Source organism: Misgurnus anguillicaudatus, chromosome 4 (genome assembly GCF_027580225.2).
Source record: "Misgurnus anguillicaudatus chromosome 4, ASM2758022v2, whole genome shotgun sequence".
In the NCBI taxonomy this organism is placed as follows: domain Eukaryota; kingdom Metazoa; phylum Chordata; class Actinopteri; order Cypriniformes; family Cobitidae; genus Misgurnus; species Misgurnus anguillicaudatus.
This window is the reverse complement of record NC_073340.2, coordinates 15,186,123-15,209,529: the sequence shown is the minus strand read 5'-3', so window position 1 is coordinate 15,209,529 and position 23,407 is coordinate 15,186,123. Positions and strand designations below refer to the sequence as shown.

Sequence of the window (23,407 nt, the reverse complement as noted above, 5' to 3'; positions counted from 1 at the left end):
ATTGGATCAAAGAATTGTAGAGTAAGCCAATAGATCATCTCTTATGGAAATATCAAATTAGTGTAAAAAGCATCTATGTGGATTTCATGGCCAGAGAACTTAATAAACACATCAGACGATATTTAATATAATATGACGTATGCCAACTTATGAAGGCTGGCAACTGTGATACTGTTGGCGATGAAAGTCCTGCCAGCTGATTACATAAAAGGGAAATTCTGGATGATGAGATTTGCCCAATCCAGTTTCATTTCTTTTTCATGCAAGGTTCTCTTCGTGGATGTTCCTTTATTTTTTTGCCATATTATTTTTTAGCATGTAGCATTATGGGCTCATAAGTACAGACAATGGTATACGTTTCAGTTCTGGTGTACATGTGATGAAAATCAAATGTTATATCTGTAACATTAGGTGATGCTCAATGAACTAACATGAACAATTATTTTGGCATGAACAAACAATAACAAAGATTATTACACTCTAAAAAATGCTGGGTTGTTTTTAACCCAGCGCTGGGTCACTATTGGACAGAACACACTGCCGGGTTAAAATGACCCAACTGCTGGGTTATTTTAACCCAACTGCTGGGTTGTTTCAAAATGGTTGATTGACAATAACCCAGCAATTGGGTTAAAACAACCCAGCAGTTGGGTCATTTTAACCCGGCAGTGTGTTCTGTCCAATAGTGACCCAGCCCTGGGTTAAAAACAACCCAGCAATTTTTAGAGTGTAGCGGCCCTATTTTAACAATCTAAACGTATGGTTGAAAGCGCACGGCGCAAGTTCATTTAGGGCATGTCCGAATCCACTAGTTTAAAGCAACACTATGTAGTTTTTTTACCTTTAAATAATGTCTCTAAAATTATTTCAGTGATAGAACAACTTTTATCTGGACAAATTGTACTGTTGCTGCAACCTGAGCAGCCTCCTAGCTGCTACAAGCACACTCTGAAAGTGGCGGTGGAGGGTAGGAAACACAGCCCCGCCCCTCACCCTGCCTGCAGAAGTGTGTCTGATACCAGGCACTGTTGAGCTTTTCAACCACATGGGGGAGCTGTATGTCATTTTTACATGGAAACTACATAGTGTTGCTTTAACAGCAGGAAAAATGCTTGGCGCGCACAATGCATCATCTAAAAGGGTTGTACCTTTTCTCTGGTAATGAGTATTATTGGGTGTAACATGCAATAAACCAATGAGAGTCTCTTCTCCCGTACCCATTTAAATTCCCTAAACAATATTGCGCCATTGATGTTAAACCTTGTTTTTTGTAGTCCATTTCAGCCTGAGCACACCTCGTTTTCGAATCTGCATGCCCATGGGCGCACAAATGGGTGCAAATGCATTTGGTAATTAGACAACGTGGCACTGTATTTGTGCTACATTGTGCAAGGGTGTATTATAGGGCCCTAAAACTGAAAAACTATATTGCTCATTGTTAGTTCATGTAAGCTAATGAATTTACTAATGTTAACAAATATACACCCTTATTGTGAAGTGTTACCAAAAAATGCTAAAACTATCTGACATTAATTTTTTTAAGGGGCCATGTCATGAAAATCTCTGTTTTTCCATGTTTAAGTGCTATGATTGGGTCCCCAGTGCTTCTATCAACCTAGAAAATGTGAAAAAGGTCAAACCAGTAACTTAGTTATGGTAAACCCTTCTCTACAAGCACATGAATAAATAGGTCGTTGAAATTTGGCTCTTTTCTTATGATGTCATAAGGTGCTCTTATTATAATAATACCACCTCTTAATCTGCACTATCCAACCACAGCACTGCCATTTAGTGCAGAGAAAAGCACAATTGAGTTTTAATTGCAACAAACCACCATCATTGTCATCAGTGTTTGAATTTCATCAGCTAATTTGCATTTTAAAGGACACACCCAAAACGGCACGTTTTTGCACACACCTTCAAAGTGGCAATTTTAACATGTTATAAAAAATATTTATATGGTATTTTGAGTGCTCTTGGGACACTAAAGATTTATTTGACATCTTAAAAAAGTCTTGTGCCATGGCCCCTTTAATTTGTGTTGAAATCTAGCATGCATAAAAGTGACATGATGAAATACAAAGAAATGCAGTTTTATGATTAAAAAGTTATAAGCAAAATCTCACCATCATCATATGGCTAAAGTCCGAACATGAGCTCATTAATGGATGTCATCCATTTCCATTTACGGTTTGACAAACTTACTCAAGGGTTAGAGGCCTCGATAAATAACATTTAAGTAAAATATCACTTCAGACCCATTTAATGTTGCATCGTACATGTAAGTTACAGCTTAGTGGCCTAAAGTTAACGTGCCAAGTTGTCACTTATGCAGAGATGGCCCATAAAATTGTAAAGACTTGGTGCTGGGTGCTTTTGGCCTCAAACCACTGTACACCCACCCGGATCACATGACAACCTCCTAAAGATGATCTTACAGAAGTTATATTTAGCACTTGTTCATGGTCATCTGGCTAAAAATAAATCAGCTGTCAGTGGAGGTGCTGTTCGTCAGCAGATAAACACAGAGAGCAAGAGGTACAAAATAGTTGTTATTGGGTGAACTGAATGTCAGAGCTTTTGTTATTTCCTCCCCTGATGCACCTATAATAGATTCTTTAAAAACAGACAAGATGGTGAGTAATCCCTGACTTTCAACCCTAGATCACCACGTCTCATTACATCAATGTCAAGGCCGGGTATACGGGGTCTAGGGGGACATTGCCCCCCCCCAATATTTTCTCTCTGATCCCCCCCAAAAAAGTCCAGCTAACCACAGAAAAAAGGAATGCCTCTTTGCACAAATAATGTCTCTTGTTGACAAACGCTATTTATATTAGCTCCCGCCCACCAATGTCTGGTTATATCTTACACAAAACTGAAAGGCTTTCCAGCAGTATTTAACTCACAGGAAAAGTAATACTATTCTTTTTGATGGTAACTTAAAGAAAACGCATCTTTAAAATATATATATCAGGAAAAAGTGCAATTCACTATTATATAAACGTAATAACATCATGTGCAGCTTGCGTTTTGGTCAGTAAGAAGTCCTTATCAATCTAAAATTTTTATGAGTCTGAGTCGTTTATAATGTGCATTTAAAAAAGCAACACTCGTCAAACACAAAATATTCTTTCAAAATATTCTTTATTATCATAAACATACCTGAAACAATTTGAAGAATGGCGATATAAATATTCTTCTAGAATATTTGGAATAGTGTTTGTAATGGTACTTCTCATGTGGCACAATTGGAGTTTCTGCACGAGAGCGCCCTCTGGCTTTTGGGTATGATGGGATTTCACAGTAATTTATTAAAATTCATTCATTCAGAAAATGCGCATTTAGACATTTAATCATTACAGCCCTAGTAAATATACAGTATTGCAACAGCTGCACATCACGTGCAGTTTTAAAAATTTAATTTTAGTGGCTTTGTCATCACCATCAGCTCATTCAACTTGCGTTTGAGGAAAAACTTCATATGCAAAAATCGACTGATTTTTAAATTGAGGGGGAGCTTTCACTCTGCAAGGTCATTGTAAGGTAAAACGTGATGTTTTATAATCTTACATTGTATTATATCTAATTTGCTCTGTTATGAACAAAGCAGTATGATTTATCTTTAGAATCCTCACAACACACACTTATGCTACATACACACCAAATGCGTAGCATCGTGTTGCTCGCTGTAGATTACTTGTGGGATTTAACTTTGTTTTCGTGGAAATCGCTTCACCCAATTCGTGTCATTCGCATCGCCCCACGTGAGGACGTGTCTGATCGCGTCTTTGCATTGACTTTGTGTGTAATCTACTCACGCAAATTATTGAACTCGCATTTGGTGTGTATGCCCCATTACAGTATTTTAGGGCTTGTGCTTTGTCTGGTGTTGTTTCTCTCAGCAAACAGGATAACCTTTGATGAATTTGTCATGCACGTCAATTTGTCAAATTGCTACAGTATGATGTTCTCATCAAAAGATTATTTAAAGTGTTGTGTTTTGGTGTTACAGTATATTTGAGCATGGTTGCTGCAGCAGCATGTATGATAGGGTCAGAATTAATAACAATATAGCCAGTGACTGTCACAGGTAGTACTGTAAGATTGAATGACGTCCCCAGAGTCTGCCATACATTGGCTTTAGGTGAACTGACGCCACATATTGAACCTTGTTACCGCCATATCACATCTATACACTGTTGACCTTAAAAACTTTTATAATTCAGGGCAGCTGGTACTCTGCAAAATATCTTCAGAAAATGTCTTCTATAGCCTTTTATTCCCTCTGTTTGCCAGCATTGATAAAACATAGATTATGAATTTTTTTTTTTTTCTGTTTGATGGATACAAATAAAGTAAAACCTTCAGATCTGTTTGATATATTTTACATTGAGGGTTATGGCTGCCCAACCGAAATTCGACTGTCCTTCAGCCGGGCCTGATCAGTGCTGCTGTTGACCACATTAAAACTAGATTTCTTTAAGAACATGAAAACATAAAATAAACATGAAATAAACATGAAATCAAAATAATTTTTTAAAGGGGTCATATGACTTTCCCAAAAAGAACATTATTTTGTGTATTTGGTGTAATGCAAACACGGTTTATGGTTAAAAAAAGAACACATTATTCTCCACATATCTTACATTATTGTTTCTCCTCTATGCCCCGCTTTTCTGAAACATGTAGATTTTTACAAAGCTCATCGTTCTGAAAAGCGCAGTGTGCTCTGATTGGCCAGCTATGCAGTGTGATGTGATTGGCTGAATACCTCAAGCATGTGATGGAAATTTTATACCCCTTACCATATTTAGAATATCACCTCCCAAAGCACAGCGTCTCCAAGACATGGCGGCGGCAACAATAATACGGTAAGTATAAAAGTTGTGCCTTATTTCTTTGCATATAAATTTGGGCGATGTTATGCAAATCTTCCCACAAAGTGATGTAGATATCACAGAATACATGCCACCAAATAATGTTTTTGTGATCGTATTGATGGATCGAAGCCTTCATGTAAACACCTTAATCAATACGATTGAGGTCAATTGGATGCAAATTTCGATCGTATTAAAAGTACACATTTAAACACGTGAATCATAGTATTTTGGGAGGCAAAAAACCTTGTGCACATGCCCAGAAGAATTGTGCTTAAGTTCACGTCTTTATATTTACTGTGTTATTTGTATCACATGATTCTCGTCACAGAAACATGCAATAGCAAGGCAATGGCAACACGTATTAATAAGGTAACGACGTGCTGTACATTCTGCAGTAGGCCCTATTCATAAAAGACATAAAGCAATAAAATAGCGTTGTATCTTTTGAAAAGTGTGTTTTCTTTGCCTTTGATCTGAAAACTTCCAAAGAGCAACTTTCTTTAACTTTGACTTTGTACTTTTATCCAGAGCTAAAGCGTGAACTCGATGAGAGAGGCTGTGCGCTGCATTGCCAAGTCCTCAGCTTTTTGGTGGAGTTTAGATTTGGGCTACTTTTAAATTGCTTTTAAACTGCTTCATTGATTAGTTATTGGTATTTAGGCTTTGAACAGTAATTGGGATGCTTTTGGGCTAGTTTGAATGTCTATTGGGCTGGTTTTAAAATGCAAATCTGGCAACACTCTCTATGTGCTTAGTTTGGTTCGGATTATATATAATGTCCATGTAAACAAACATTTAAATCAGATTACAATGTTTAGGGTACACATAAACTGTATAGTCATAACCTGCAATTACAATAAATTCAGTTAGATTGACAAAATTTTGTACATGTAAACATAGCCGATAAGCCATTTTAGGAAGGTGTGGATGAGCCTGTAATTTTAGAAAGAATATTTTTTTGGGTTTGTGGCTTAAATCTTCACATGCATGAACAGCTTTCAACACTCCAAAGACAAAGGAAAACCCCTTAAGGGGCGGATCCCACAGAACGCGTTTATGGCGATGGTAGGCGCCTTATTTTAATTGTTTTCCATGGGCAGTGAGTGTTGTGTGTGCAGTTTATTTAAACCTTTAAACGTGTTTGCTGTGATCGGCCCCTTAACCTTTCTGGACTTACTGCGCATACATCATCAGTATTCTACAACAGTATTCTAAAAAGAAACAATGTGTTTGTTTTCAAGGAAATGTAATAAAAGTCAATTGAAAGCTGTCAAAATAAGAGCCCTCGGGAGAAAAAGCATAGCAGTATACTATGTGTGGTATTGGTTAATGTTAACCAAGGGACAAATAGCTGTTTCGGCAGGCTTTTATCTACTCTTCTAGGAGACGCTGCCTTTGTAAAATCTTTCGAGTTGTTTCCAATTTTTCCAAGGGTAGCAAATAAAGATAGACTTCCGAAAAGTAAACATTGAAATGCTCTGGTGGTATACTTGATCTTTAGCCATTTAAAACGCCTTCTCCAAATTGGGTGCCTGTGTCATTTCAGGAGGGCAGTAGTTTTTTTAAATAAATAATTTTAATGCATCTGCTGAATGTCACTGTGGGCTTACAATACTTATCTGTTGTCTTTCATCTTAGTTTGATCATTACATAAGTCATGCAGTAATTACAAGGTCTAGAACGGCATTTTGAATTTGTCCTAAAATGCACTGGCACCCATTAATGGGCTTTTTGAATTTGTGCCGAGAAATATTAGAGGGAACCTGTAGTTTTTGTCAAATGGTAATGAGTTTGTGCTCTTCAGAGAAGACAGCTACCCCTCTGTTCACAGTACCAGGAAAGCCGAAGCAAAATAGATGGTTATTCATTTCTTGCTGGTCTTTCATCAATTACCTCTGAAGGTTGGAACGGAGATGATTTCTTCCCTGCGACTACAAACCACAACCAATACACAACTTACCCAAGCCATACATTATGCATAAAATAAACTAGTAAATGCTTAAACACACATACACATACACATATGTACACACACAGAGATGTAGTTTTAAAACTTAACACTGTAAAAAAATGCAGCATATAAAAATATATTTTTATGTTACTTTAACTTGAAAAATTAAGTTAAACCATTTCAACTTGTTTTAATAAGTTATGTCAACTTATCACTGGTCAAATTTTAAAATAGTAGGTTAAATTGACTTGCAAAACCAGGTTTTAGTGTAGCTTGTGTTCTGGTAGCTCAATAGACCCCTTCACGGTTCATGCCACAGGCGGTTCCCACTGCGCATGTCGGGGTCAGAAAAGCCATTACAGCAGATTGAGTTGCGTATTATTCAGTATCGTCAAAAATGCCTACTTACGTCGTGGGCTGTGAAAATCGCACCAGGTCTTCCGTTAAGTTTTTGCGATTCATGCAGAATCTCAAAAACAAAAAATACAACATCTGCGTCTGCAACCAATTAACGTGCAGTTTGGAACAATGCAAATATCAAAGAGGCTTGTGTTTGTAGTGCTCACTTCATTTGAGGTAAGTCATCATTTTTCAACCCTGTTAGATTAAATTATAAAGCCTGGATGGTATGAACAGTTTGACACCATGCTGCGAGCGCACCCGATAGTCATTCAATGTTTACAAACCTTGAAGGGGTCTATTGGTAGAGCACTATGTTAGCAGCGTTTACTTGGGATAAAAATATCTGGACATATATCAAACCTAAACCATTTTGTGCACTTTATTCCAATTCTAACTAAGTAATTACTTATGAAGTAAGTAATACAATCAGTTATAACAGTAAATTATGCCTAATTACATGCAACTAACTAGTAAGCATGCGTTGTTAATCATTATTACTAAGTACTTAAATGTATAATTACACTGTAAAAAGTACGTAAAAAAAGTGTAACCCTCTGTTTCTTATACAAAATTATTGCATGTTTTTAAATTATTTTTGTGCATGCATTTCTGTATTTACTGTTGTTCACAAGTTGTCTTGGCTACTTTTTAAACTTTCATGGCAAACGTCTCCTTTTGAGTCAACACATTCTCACTTCCCAAGCCGTCAAAATCTGAAGCATGTTCAAATGCCTTCAGCGTCAGTATGAAGACGCGAAGGGTGCCCCTATGCGTCACTATATCAACTCCGTTGCTTTCATGCTAATCCCTCAGCGTCAGATATAGACGAAAGGGAATCCCGGAAGGTGATGCCGTCACGTTATGCGACGAGCGGCAGGATCATGCCGCTTCTGAACGGTAACTACTAAATTTTTTTCAAATTTTTAATCCATTGTCGCTTGGGGTTGGGGTTAGACTTAGGGTTTGGATGTCAGTTTGTTTATACTTTTTGTCTTCTGATTTTTAAGCCACTGTTGCTTGGGGTTAGAGTTCAGGTTTGGGTTAGGATGTCTGTATTGGTTTATACTTTTTGTCTTCTGATTTTTAAACCATTGTCGTTTGGGGTTACGGTTAGAGTTGGGTTTGGGTTAGTATGTAATTTTATGTAACAGAAAGTCGTTCTAACCCCAACCCCAAGCGACAATGGTAAAAAATTTGGAACAAAAATTGATTTTTTACCGTCCAGAAACGGCATGATCCTGCCGATCGTCGCATAACGTGACGGCATCACCTTCCGGGATTCCCTTTCGTCTATATCCGACACTGAGGGATTAGCATGAAAGCAACGGAGTTCCCATTTCGTCGATATAGTGACGCATAGGGGCACCCTTCACGTCTTCATACTGACGCTGAAGGCGTTTGAACATGCTTCAGATTTTGACGCCTTGGGGAGTGAGAATGTGTTGTTTGAGTTGCTTGTGAAGCATTAAAAGATTTAGGGCTGGTGTTAAGGTGAGTACATGACTTTATTTTTGGGTAAATATAATTTAATGCATTGTATATTCAAAAATCTGCAGTCTGTCCACAAACTTAAATCAGATACAATTAGAGAGATACAGAGACAGATTGAACAGCTGGAAAATGCTGTAATCTTTACCGTATAAAGTAAATTTTTTTGAAGAGGGGGTCATTTAAAGAAAAATGAAAAATGGTATTTAGCAAGCGAAGACAAGAAAACAATGCTTTCCTTGCCATGCTTTGTTCGTAATCAACAAATTAGCTATATTCAAGCTCCGTGTTTGTTTGATTGTGTGGTTGCCCCTATGGCTCAACGTGTAGGTGATATAAAAACATTTTCAGCTATTCTTAATCAAAGATTGAAAGAAAATTTGCATGAGGCATGGTATACTTCATGTTTAGAAAATAACAAGTTAAACATAATGCAAATCTTTGTTAATACAAGAGAGCTACATTATGTCTATGTATAACATGCAACTGGTACGATCATTAAGGATGCACTGAATGTTCGGCAACTGAAATGATTAGGTTGTCATCATGATTCTGTTCTGTGTTTCCCAAGTCTTGTCTCTTATTTTGAAGTTCTGTTCTGTATGCCTTGTTTGTAGTCTTTTTGTTCATTGGTCCTTGTGTTGATTGTTTCCCAGGTGTGTCTTGATATCTTGTTACCCATGTGTATATAATCCCACTGTCTCAGTTGTCTGTTGTCGATCGTTAAATGTGTAATGTGTAGGTTCCTGTTCCGTTTGTACCTGTTCCCATTCTGGATTTTATTTGTTTGTGATTTGAATTTCGTAATAAATGTTCTGCACTTGGATCCTCTGCCTTTGACTGCTTAATGCACCAGCATTACATGAAGGAATGAAAAGGAGACTATCTACCATATCCAACATCATATATCTGTGGAACTAAGGGCAGAAAGGCCATATATTCCTGAAAATAAACATTAAACTTGATATTCAAAAATTACTTTGTCAAAAATGGTTAATTACAGAATTTATTTAAATGTGCATTAAATAATTATATGGAATGTATACAGTTAATTTTTGTGTTCCTTTTTTGTTTTATAGATATGGGGGATATCTGAGCCCCTTGAGTCCATTCTCACTTTTCCTCCAAGGACCAAACAAATTTGCTGCTTCTGTCATTTGCATGTAGTTTTGAAGCTCATTTTTTATTCCACCCTTTATTTCCACCCAGCAATATCTGGCAGAAAAGTCTTAGAATAATTGAACAACCACATCATAAAGTGTAATTTAATTAAAGTGTTGAGGAGATGACAAAACAGACAGCATGCGTGTAAAGGTGAACGTGCTATGGATCACGTACTGTAAAAATAGACTGAATACACTGAGACGTATTTTATTGCATAATTTATAAAGGTCTGACACACTGTACGATTAGTAACGTATAAAAATATAAAACTCTTAAGTAGCTCTTAGTGATCTGGAGCGTAAGACGCCATGGACTGCAGAAAGTGTTTGCTATAGATTTATTACAGTTTTGATGGAGATTTTTAAAGTTATTATTCATCTCACACCAGCAGTTGTATTTGTATTCTTGAAGTATATTCTTTTTGTCTTTTCTCTCTCAGTCTCTTTACATCGCATAAATGACCATTTGAGGATTATTTTTATGATGAAATTAAGCACCCCCCTCCTCCCGTTTCTCATTATCACAATACAGTAATCAAGACACTGTTAAACTGTGACTGTATTGTTTTCAATCCCATTAACCTCATGTTGTGTATCTCTTTTGGCTGGCCTTTTAATAATCTTATATGGTTTTGTCACGGGTTAACAACATCCCTCATTCCTGCAACTCAAGCAGAACTCTGCAGTCTGTTAAAAGGTATTAAGCATGTGATTATTTTAAAGTAGCCTGTGATCTTTGCGTCTGTGTCATTTAATGTGTCTGACGGAAATGAACCAATGGAGTGTCTTTAATAGCTCTTGAAATACAACATCATCTCACCTATCTAAAAGGATTAGAATTTTGAGGGCCAGATGCGATACTGCTGCTCTCTTGCCCGTTAAAACAAATGGAGTGAATTTATTACCATAATGTAAGTCTGATTTATGGCCCTTTTTCCAGTTCCTGTGCTTTTTTGCTGATAATGAAATGAGATAAAAAATTGCAGATTAATTACAAATTTGTTAGCATCAATGAACTTTCAGTGTGACTGGTTTAAATACTTTAGCAATCTCTCTGTGTGGTATGCTAGTAAATGTTTCTAACAGTATGAAATACAGATGCACTGATATTGTATTGTATTGTTAAGACTGATTTCTGCTGATAGCTTGGTGGTTATATTAACTTGCATTTACTGAATTGTAAACGTTTTCTGTATGTTTTTCATTCATATAAAGTCCAATAAAAGCGTACAAATAACACGCAGTGTGATTATCGTGCAATAGATACGTCAAATTCCGCTTTTGCGTGCATATGATACGCCAGTCCTTCCCATTCACTTATATGGCGAATCGTTTCGTGTCGTTTTATTTATTGTTTTCTCATTTGTTTTCAGTTTTTTTCCCATTGTCGCTTGGGTTTAGGGTTAGAACAACTTTTTGTTATATAAAAATGACATCCTAACCCAAACCCCATCTCTAACCCCAACTCCAAGCGATCATGGCTTAAATATAAACAAAAGCATAGAAAAACCTGTATATTAAATAACCTGCTTGAACAAATCTGTATTCTAACCCTAAACCCAAGCAACAATGGTAAAAAAAAAACAGAAAACAAATGAGAAAACAATAAATAAAACGACACGAAACGATCGCCATATAAGTGATGGGGAAGGACTGGCGTATCATATGCATGCAAAAGCGGAATTTGGCGTATCTATTGCACGATAATCACACTGAGTGTCATTTGTACGCATCTTGGTGAGAACGGGTAGCATTGCAATACCCTGTGCTCTTTTGATTGACAGGATATAATGGCCATGACTATTTGCTGTTTTTAAACTATTGGCCAATTGCTGCTAGTGTGAATTTTTTTTCAACCAATACTACTGATTATTGGCTGATATATCAGTGCATCTCTATTATAGATATACTCTCCCTCTCTTTCTCTCTCTATCTCTCTCTCACACACACACACCTTTGTGAGGACACTCATAGATGTAATGCAATCCCTACTCCCTTACCCTTACCCCAACCACCAGGGCTGTTTACACCTCATATTAAGGAAACATGCCTTTCTCATAGATAGATAGATAGATAGATAGATAGATAGATAGATAGATAGATAGATAGATAGATAGATAGATAGATAGATAGATAGATAGATAGATAAGAACTGACAATTAAACTATATTTAATACAATTGGTATGATCACTGAAGCATACTCAATGCTCATTGCCGACTGGCAGAAATGTACACAATCTTATACCCCTAACAGATTTATTTATACACCCTCAACACGCTGTGCAATGCATTTCCATCATGTTGGTTCAAATGACAGTGTGATTGTGCATTCATCACTCACCAGCGCCAGGAACTGTCACCCAGCGTCATAGGAACGGCTTTGGGTTTTGTGGCTTTTACATTGCTTGTATTCTCTGACAATGTGTGAGCAAGTTGTAATTTGTTTGGTGCAGATATGGAGCCCACAACATCAGTACCTGTCCAATTTAACACCTCACTGGTGTTCATGCTTGGAACACCAAGTAGGTCTGCTTCAAAAATGCATAAAAGGACAAGGGCTTATTTTTTGGGATGCAAAGTATAAAGAGAACTTGTGTTTTGGGTGCATGGGACACAATTGCGAAGCTTTGTCTTTTATAACAGCTATTATGTGTGTTTATTTTTTTAAGAATAATTGAAACAAAAGCTCAAGCTGAATAATTACATTTCAAAGATTTTTTTAAAAATTGAAATCCTGCACCCATCCCTGGCCACAACTTGTAATCGTCCATGGCTCTAATTATATGAGTATAATGCATTTCCCAGGAACAGAAAGGGAAATAGGCAGAGAAAGAGATGTTCAAAGACCTCAGACAATCAAATTGCAAAGCAAAAATGCTTCAATAGAGAGTTTATTTATATCATGCACATGAATTTACATAAACCATTCTTAAACAGGCGTATGCATTTGCTTTATCAATGCTAGTTACATTCACTTAGCAAGTCTATTCAGTCGGGGAGGTCTATTACAGGCATTCTTGCTCCATACATTAATCACAGGTTGCATGCACTGCCACAACAGCAGCACTGAACCACATAAAACAATATAAAACATTTAAAGTTTCCAGGATCAATCTGTATAGTCTTATATGTTTCATCACATTTGAACATCCAACTCATGATGCAATTTCCACCATTGCACATCATCTTTCTGGGGTTTTAGTTAGTCTTGCATTTTCTTTAAATAATTCTACTGGCTATTGTAATGTCAAAACTGTATTACCAAAATATCACCAATATTACCTCATTACCTGTCAGTGGTCGGGAAATCTGCATCAACCTCTTCTTACATTTGTCCAACGACGGGCGCATTTTTCACCTCGCAGCACCACACAAACAAACAACACTGATCTGCTTCTGACAACGTCACTGATCTGCTTTATGTAGCATATTTAACATCACATGATTTGCTGTATACATGTGTATGCATTAACCATTTAGTTTCTTTAAGAAAATGTTAGAAAACCTCAAATCTGGCGTTTAAAGCTATTTATTATCACGTTTTTACAATCATTAGAAACTAGCCGTTGAATTATTGAAGAACTGTTGTCGATGCAGATGTCGATTTGAGAGAGAAAGGGTGCTTATAGCTCGTTCAATGATGCGCTGTAATTCTGCTCGTGGCCGATGACGCCGACGGGAGCTGTCCACCAGTGTGTGGTGCTGAAAGACATCAAATACACTTAACCAAACAATTAAAGGACATTTCTGTTCTTAAATTCAACCGCAAGAAATATCCTTTAATTGTAAGAGTAAGAATATTATTTCTTTGGTCTCTGTCGATGTAGATTTAATTGATGTGGACGTTTAAAACCAGTCCAACGCTGCTCATCATTTTCTTTCTCTGACGTTCTTTATCTCCCCGCAAATCAGATCCTAATGTTTAGAAAAAAGTAGTAAATATCATGACATATTGACGACTAAACGTTTAAAAGACTTAATTTAGAATAAACATAAAATCATCACAAGTAACAAGCAAACAAGCACAAGAACGCCAGACAACTTGTTACTGAAGGCAATGGTTAAGTTTTGATTTATAAGTCCACAAATTAAAAATAATGTGCATGTTGTTATATTGTTTCACATATCGCACACATTAGGTATATTGTTATACAAATAAAGTGAAATGCAGTTGTTTTTAATCTGTTTAGAGTGCAGGCAAAATGACGCACATTAGCGTTACCTGTCAAACATTCTTTTCAGTATACATATGGTCCTATGTCCATATCCCGTATGTATAAAAAATTAGTAAGTTACAAACCCCTTTACCAGGACGATTGTTTCCGCAACATATCCACACGATATCTGAACGTGTTTGAATGCAAACCTGTTTACATGGAGAGCTTTGGCGAGTGTTGAGATATTGCGATAATTCTCACGTTTTCCACTTGACTTGAGAGCGTCTTTCCGTCTCGCGACCACTTCTTTCAGCGCAAGTGGCGGGAATGACCATTTTTCTCCGTCGCTGCAACTGTACTTATCAGGAAACCTTATGAGACTGGGTAGCAGCAGATAGTAAGACTCAAAGAAAGTTACCCGCGGTCTCCTCTTCACCGTTGGCACGGTTGGAAATCCGTGCAAATATTCAATCCTATATGAGTTCCAGAAGTTGCCAAAGCGCAGAGCGGTGGCTTGCAACACAACGGTTTCGAGACGCGTTTTGAAAACTTCAACAGTCTTAACTTGACGCCGTTTCACGCAAACGCAACGCGCATGACGCGAGACGCTGAAAATACAAGCAAACGCGACGCTACGATCGAAGGCTTGGTCTGACTCCCGTCGTCTCACAGTTAAAAACAGAGGGCACACAATAACTGAAACGTCCGCATCGGTAGCCGCATTCACGTTTAGTCCTCTCATCCAGCTTCGCGCCGAATTCCATCTCTCAGCGCGCGCGTTCGCGCCTGCTTTCTCCCTTGCTCTCGAGCGAGCGCGCGCGCGCGCGGGGGTGTCCCTCCTCCGCAGTTTGGAGTTTGTGATGTGTCTCAGACTCCGCGAGCGCCGCGCAAGAGCGAGACCTGCGGAGAGAGCGCGCCGGATCCTGAAGCGACCGTTACCCTCTAACAGGCGACCGTTTCCCTGCCCTTCTCCTTTCTAATCCCCCCGTATTCCCACACACGTATTCCTCAAGCGAGCGCTTTCCTTTAGCGCAGCCGCACTTTTTTTCCTCGTCACAGGTGCATTTTGTTTTCCTTTGACGTACTTTTTCGCACTCATTGGGAATTAACGGACATCTGAGTATCGTGTGGATGAGCGGCTTTATAGAGAACCGAAGATGGATTTGCTGATAATATGCCTTTCTTTTGGGATATTGCAGTGCAGTTCGGCAGGAGCGGACTCCATCATTCACATCGGTAAGGAGTGAGCTGTTCAAAGGCATTATTTGAGCGTTTTTTTAACACCAAATTGTTAACGATGAATGCGCCACCAATACTACAGACTCTGGGGGAAGTGAATGTGTCTATTAAAGGTTGGTCTAAAATATCCTTTGTACATAACCAGTGGAAATTTGCCACGCTCATCGGGATGAATATCAATTGAGCAGACCACAAGTGATGATAACGTCTCTCTTGTTCAGATTGGAGATAGATCCCTTGCATTGACAGGTGCGCATGAAGTCTAATCTAATTCCGCTTTTAGTGGCTTTTTCATGTGGAAAGCATCATTGTGTAAATCAGGCATTTTAGGTAAGTTGGAAAACCGGGAGGCGTCTGTCATAAGGCAAAGTAAGCCAATGTGTGTGGGTTGCTCTCCCCCCTCCCATCTATAAGATTGAACTTTGTATGGAACGTGAGGGAAATCTTAATAAAGGATGGCGAAGTAAATAAATGACAAGAGGACAAATGCTTTTTCTAAGATATCCCGGGCGGTAAATGTAATTTTAACCACTACATCTGCATCTACCGGGGTCTGTATTCAGATTATCTTAACAAACGTGATGAAAGAAATATTTTTGGTATAGAGAACAGCAGTAGAGGAAGAGGGGTGATGGAGAGGAGGGGGTTGGCACCCAGTTGGCATGAGGAACTCACAATGCACCTTTGCATTTAATTTCTTACAAACGCACATTAACAAGAACACCCAAGAGGATTCACTTAAATATATTATTCAGTAATGAAATGAATGCATAATTTTTGTGCATCAATAGTGTTGTCCAACAAACTTTTTTTTTAAGTGTAATGTGATTTAAGCAAGAAACTGACGCAATTGGAAAAATATATAGGCACATTTTGCATGACCAACATGGCTTGACTAGATGAAGAGCATCACTTCTAACATATTTATCCAAAATTAGTTTAACAAATCCGAATAACTATCGTCTATACAATCATTTCTTTCTGTTGGGTAGTTAGCTGACAAGTAAAATGAACCAGACTTTATATAAGAAAGACAGGTATGAATGTATACGCTATATTGACTTTCAGATACCTAATTTGAGATGTTTTTAACCTGTTTGGATACAATATGAAAAAATACTTTGAAAGCACATTATTAATCATATAGAAAGCTTGTCATAACATACTTCAATTGACCATTTGCACAGTTCTAGGTAAAACAAAATCCGCTCTCATGAACGCCAGTCAGTGGAAAGGCCCTCCACCAGTTTCATCCAACCCTCACCTTAAAGTGAAGACCAGGCTGTCTCTGTGGCAATGTAATAGTCAGGACTCACAGGTGCACGACACATAACAAATGCCAGCCTCTCCAGTGGCCAATACTTCTACTTGTCACATCAGCTCATGTTATCATCCTGACCAAATTTTGCTCCAGAGGGCAAAAGAAAAATAGGCCCGTCCCTTAAATGGAGAAGGTGACATGAAGTGATTTCAGGATGGTGTTGTGATTTACAGAGGCAATGACCATCCAAAACTGGTAATTGGAAGCCTAGTACAAGCAGTGTGGATCAGGGCTGTTCTCACTGGCAACTGGAATGAGCAGATGCGACACCCCTATTTCTGCTAAATAAGATGAACACTGCAGTGATGCATCAGCCAGATTCCACCTGTCTACCTGCCCATCCTATTGGCTGCCTGTAACACAAGTAGAGAAGAGGTGCATTTTGGCAATAAATAAATAAATAAATAAATAAACGAGGCCTGCCATTATTGCAAATACCATTAAGTATGACAGCCAAAGTGTGTGCATACTAAATTAAAATATTGCTTTATTTTAAGACATAAAACACCCAGTCTTCCATTTCTTGGTCAAACAGACAGTCCGGGCCCTTATTGGTCCAATGTTGCAGTGTCATTCTGATTAGATGCCTAAACAGCAATGTTATCATAGTGGCACAAGACGTATCTGCACATTAGGCTTAGAGAGGGAAAAACAACTCTTCAGCTTTACATTTTCTTGGATAAATATATTAATCTGACAGAATGCCAAATGTAAAAATAATAAATGCACTCCAACTGTGGACACTTTTGTCATTTATGTATGACATTTCATTTTGTGCTAAGCAGTGGTTGGGGTTAGGAAGCATTTCTGGAAAGATGCATAAAACATTACGCCTGCGCTGAGTGAGTTGCCTTGTATGCAAACTAGCAATTGACTTTTTGCATGCTCCAGTAAGATAACTATCTGCACATGCCCACAGGTGCCATTTTTGAGGAGAACGCTGTGCGGGATGATGAGGTGTTTCAGTTGGCGATCTCTGACCTCAGCCTCAACGATGACATTTTGCAGAGTGAGAAAATCACCCACTCTATAAAATATATTGAACCCAACAACCCCTTTCAGGCAGTACAGGAAGGTGAGTGAATCATCGTCTCATGACTCTTGAACTGCATTATTCTCTGATGTCTGTGTGTACATGCTTAAAAATGTGCATGTAAGCTGTACTCGAGTGTGTAACATGCCGACTGCAGGAGATCAATTTTGTTGAGATGAAGCCTGTCACCAAGCTTTCCGCTGTTGCTCCGAGTGTGTGTATGTTTTGAAAATGTACATTTGTTTGTTTAATGATGTCATGAGAAGTGTCATTTGGTTTTCCATCTCCCACACAGTCCAGACCAGCAGTGTCTTTTGTGAAAGAAAAGCTACCTACAGTAGGTGGAGGTATTGAGTCAAGCAGGACTCAATAACAATTTTCCACACATAATTGCAGTTGAGGATGAGTGCTCCGAAGCCCGGGCTCTCCAAAAGATCATTTTGAAAAGCAAGGAGAAAGAGAATGTCTCTTTTTGAATGGGCTTATGGCAGTTAATGATGCTGGGATTGAGGGAGAAGATGATGATGATGATAATGCTTATTTCCGTTAGAAAGTATCCTCCATAAGAATATCCTGTGTTAGTTTTAGAGAATATGTGATGGGGATCAATCGAAATGAGTGATTGATGTAGACCTAGTGCAATCTTGCTTCCACTATTCTGGACTTTTAGCAACTAGCCTCCAATCATGTAGTGCTTATTGTTTTGTTATTGAAAAGTTCTTGAAATGGTGGGTTCAGGTGTTTTGTTTTCTGAAGACCCCAGCACACTTTTTCTGACAGCTCTGAGTGATCTTACACAGGGGAACTTTATTTTCGTATATCGCACAACATATGTCTGACTTGTTTGGTAACTTAAGCAGTGGAGACATCAAGGTTTTAAAGTAGCTCACAGACAATATGGTTTTAGTGTTTAAGTTTTTTACATATTTACGGAAATTATTTAACCCAATGAACTACAGATGTTTCACAAAGTATGTTGAATATTAATCTTTTTTTCTTCAAACCAAGATGTCTGACTGGGCATTTTTCAAAGCAAAATGTCTGTCATCATGCTATGTTGTGTAAGCTCCACATTGGTTGTTTCATCAATGGTTGAAATGTAAGGCACCTGTGGGTAAATATCTTAGCACGGTGATACTGTGCTGTACTGACTGAATGCCCTGTTGATTTTGGCACAGCGAATGGATTCCAAGCCATTCAGGTTAACCAATGGGTTTCCTTTTAATGGCCACAGTTCATCTTAGAGTAGTAACAGTGGCCAACATTGTGTGCTGAGTTGTTCCGGGGGGCAAGTACACAGTGTCATTTTTGTTTGGCAGTAAAGGGACTTTTTTAAGTCAAAACCTGTCTGAACAATGGCCTGGTCATATCTCAGATTTCTTATTAAACTAAAAGAAATAATGTGTTTGTCATGGTAGCTTGTACTGCATTTAATCTATTTATAACAAAATATGTGTAACATGTTACAGTATGGTTGCATTTTTTAAAGTCGCCATGAAACAGAAGTAAGTAGCGATTGTCTTATTTGCCCTGTGGTGATGTATATCCGAGTAAAACGGCTTCTGAAAAGAAAAAAGGTAGGGCTGGACTTGAAGTCGTCCATCGAGAACTGATTGGATCGTTTGAAGTTGGTAACCACTGCAATCTTTTCCTGGGCCCTGACCATCTACCTACCATACCATATGACGGGAAGTAAAGAAATATCGTTTCAAGGAGGGAAGGACATTTGCGCTTTTGATCAAAGATTATGAGGGCACATGAATTTTTAAAAATAATACAGCTCACAGTGTCATTTGAAAAAAAAACAACACAATATTCCAAAGCTAATTAGTTTATTTCAATTTCACTTATGTTATTTAATGGCAACAGTTTGTTCAAAGTTAAATGAACATTAAACATTTTCAGTCTTTATCTTCTACAGTAAGTTAATGGCAACCAGCTGCATAATTACAGCAAATTTTTTTAGGTTTCTTCAAAAATAGATAATTTTAGAAATAATTGCATTTTTGTAATAGTGCTTTTTTAGAGTATTTACTGCTTATGGATCCATAGATGATTTAGTATTTTATAAGTTTGGTAGGAGCGCCACCTACTGAATATTAGCGGAAATATGGATTGCCGTAAAAACTCTTCTTTGGCAGGGAAGCATTTTCTCTTAATTAACGAGGTTGACGAGGTAACTTAATACAATTTAATATGTATTATCTTAACCCCGATTTATAGTATCCGTGTCGACTGTATGGCATAGCCTACACACAATGGTGTACCCTAAGCCATAGCCTGATGCGCACCTTTTCAAAAATGTAGCGATGCAACATTTTCTGCGCGGATTGCAAGTGCTGTGGTTGGTCTACTAGAAACCCCTCTCTCAGGTAAAAAAATCTGTGATATATATAGCATTGTATTTTCTCATACATATTTTCAATACCAACAATAAAAACAAAGATCATGTTGAAGAGCGATCCACCGATGATGGCTTCCCAACAACGTACACAACAAGCAGTGATGCCGGTAACGCGTTACTTAGTAACGTGTTACTCTAATTTGACCACTTTTTTTAGTAACGAGTAATCTAACGCGTTAATATTTCCAAACCAGTAATCAGATTAAAGTTACTTATCCAAGTCACTTTGCGTTACTATTTTTGAAATTTTCCTTAGTTAAATATATATTTTCTTGTATATTTCTTCTTGCGTCTCGGGAAGTGAAGTCAGGTGTGCGACAAGTCACGTTTTCAGCACGAGGACAACTCAGGTCACGTGTAAGCGACACGTAAACAACGTACAATAGAGAGAGAAGAGAGATGCCGCTACAAAAACACTACGTCAAATTAAAAAAAAAAACATTTGGAGTCGCGGCACGGCACAGACAGTCAAACTTAAGAGCAAGTCCCACCCGGTGGTGAGAAGCAGTGAGCAGGAGGTCATCCACTACCCAAACAACAAAAGCTGGACTTCAGTGCAAAACCAGTAAGTGTGGGAGAGTTGAAGAACGAAAGTAACAAAGCAATTTTCTCCGAGCCCTGATAATAACATCTGCATCTCACTATGACAGCATATTAGCACATAACCTCTGAAGAGTTGTCAAATATCGCGTTATTTACTCACCGATTTCCACGTGTAGATCCAGAACTGTGTTTTCAACCATGATAAGTATATTCCAAAAGGATCTTTTTTTCTTACAACGCGTTGTGTTTCTCGTTTCATGTGTTACAATACCGATAAATCTACAAGGTATTTACTATATAACATCCTGAAGACTTCTCAGTTTTTCAAAATAAAAGTAAGTCGAGTTTAAACTCGACTTACTTTTATTTTGTGAGTAGATCCTGTCGGGTCAAAAGGAACACTTGTTAGTTTTGTCCCGCTGCTAATACTGTGTATAATATGTTACAAAATTGATATTATTCTAATTTGATTTAATTTTATTTTCATAGTGTTCAAACTATTGAATTTTTTTTGTCTCAGCAATTTAAGTTTGTACTGTTGGTTGCTTTTGAAACATTTGATAAAACTGAAATTTAAAATAAAAATGTAATTTAATTATTTTTTACAAAGATAAATGACAAAATAAGTTTGCAGTTTCATATTAAAGAGGTCATAATCATATATATTTAATAAAAACAATAACACAAAAATGTATTGTGTAACAATTCACTACTCTTGTTTAAAGTGAAATTATACAGAAGTCGTTTTACATTTGTTCAAAATTCCAGCTGGTTTTGATAGACCACACTTGTGAGTTATTGACCACAGCAAAAATATATCTCTTTCTAAAACATTAGCTTTTAAAATTAAGTTTTTCTGAAAATGGCCCCTGCTCTTCCCTATTTATGTTAAGTGAAGTCAAGAAAGACTCATATATATATATATATTTTAGTTTTTTAAAACACAACAGTTCAACTTAAAATGTCAGGAGATACATTGTTGACGTTACTTTTAAAAATGCACTTCCAATAAGGTGAGTGTTGGCAAAACCGGTTGCCATTTTTAATGTTGAGGCAGTGGGGGGTGTTGGCAGCTACTGGAATGTAACTAACAAAGTAACTTGTAATCTAACTTAGTTACTTTTAAAATAAAGTAATCTGTAAAGTAACTTAGTTACTTTTTAAAAGAGTAATCAGTAATCAGATTACTTTTTCAAAGTAACTGTGCCATCACTGACAACAAGTTGTCTCTTCTTCAGCTTCTGCATGTTGAGGCAGACAACGCCGCAGAAATATAAATGAAAACTGGCGAGTAGCCTGCGGCTTATGAAGTGTAGGTCTGACACAGAAGTATCAATCATGCTTTACATTAAAAAGAATACTTAATGCACTGAACTTAGGGATGCACCGATACCACTTTTTTGGAATACGAGTACAAGTACGAGTACTTGCATTTCAGTACTTGCCGATACCGAGTACTTAATAAAAAAACATTATTTAAATTTACAGGTAACAGCTGCAGTCATATAATTTAACAAAAAAAAAAAAACAAGGGACTAGGTTTCCAGTTTGTTGTAAACCCTGCTCTTTGGACAACACAAGAGGCATTAACCCCTTACACGCCGCTTAAACATAGACATTTCTAAGACCGTGGTATCGATCCTCGGTATTGGGGGACTTTTAACGAGTACCGGTATCGGTGCATCCCTAGAACATATAGTGCTCATTGTTAGTGTTAGCTGGACCCTTAACTAATAATAAGGAATGGAACAACCTATAGCATTACATTTGGGGAATTTGAGGGGAAAGGTTACAATGCAAACACATTTGTAAGATTCACCCTAAAGGGGTTGGAAGAAGAACTTACTTAATGTCATTCTTGATGATTAATCTATAACATTATAATGTCCTATAATATCCTATTATGAAATAGTCTACTGGAATGACTGCAAGGTTAAAATCCAGCATACAGCAGTTTCATGTGAATAGTTCTTTATTACATCAGCCTATTGCTCGATTTTATTGCCAGAGGTTGATCTTAGATTAATACTTTGCCCCTGTTCGCATGTTTATTACTTACTGAGTGTTCCTTTGCAATTGACAAATTATATTGTATTTTACATTTTCAAGCTGTGTCCTCAGGCTTTTATGCTCTGCTCTGTGTGCAAAATATGCAGCTGAAACAAATGGAGTAGTAATAAAACTCACGCAGATGATTCACGCAAGATCTTTTGGCGTATCTGAGATGTCAGGAAAGATTTGGATTCACCTACAGCAAACTACATGCTCACAGAAAGAAACTCCTTTATTTGAGCGAGACCTTTAAATCATTGTTCCATGGCAGTTTCTTTTGTTTGTTAACCATTCATTGCTTCTTTCCTCATAATGAGACATAATGAGATTTTAAATATGTGAAAGTAACAAATTGGCATATAACTCGTATACTGGAAGAAAAGTTGAAGTATGGATTCGTACGTCTACTGATTTAATGTGTCCTAATATCCTTGCATTTTAAGAGTGCTAAATGTATACCTCAATTGTTCTTTAACATTGCCTTTGCTTTTTTGCTTTGTTTACTTATTTTTATTAATGACTGTTCATCCACAAAAGTAGTTGACCGGTTAACTAGTCTGTAAGTCAAATTTACTCGTAAATGCCTTGCCACATGCTGTGCAACATCAGCAGTGCTTCGCAGCTGGTGATCTGGGTTAGGAATGAAAGCCAGATCGCCCAACGCCAGATTCATGCTGATTATGTTGTCATAAACGATGTTAAAATCACTGCTTAAACCCACTGAGCAACACTTAGATAAAAATGTACAAGATAAAATGTGCTTCGTGAGC

The 23,407-nt window shown here is 37.5% G+C and overlaps 1 protein-coding gene across 2 annotated transcripts in view; it reads left to right on the top strand.

Moving 5' to 3' along the window:
* Positions 1-14,566: 14,566 nt before the first annotated feature.
* The window catches only part of grid1b (glutamate receptor, ionotropic, delta 1b), a 408,742-nt gene continuing 399,901 nt past the window's right edge, over positions 14,567-23,407 (top strand). Inside the window, exons 1-2 of one of the 2 annotated variants that reach the window (XM_055176549.2) lie at positions 14,567-15,281; positions 17,525-17,680. In XM_055176549.2, the coding sequence (XP_055032524.2) occupies positions 15,203-15,281; positions 17,525-17,680 (235 nt within the window). In that variant the 5' untranslated portion in view covers positions 14,567-15,202. The remainder of the gene's footprint in view (positions 15,282-17,524; positions 17,681-23,407) is intronic. The other variant, XM_055176548.2, reaches the window with a different exon arrangement.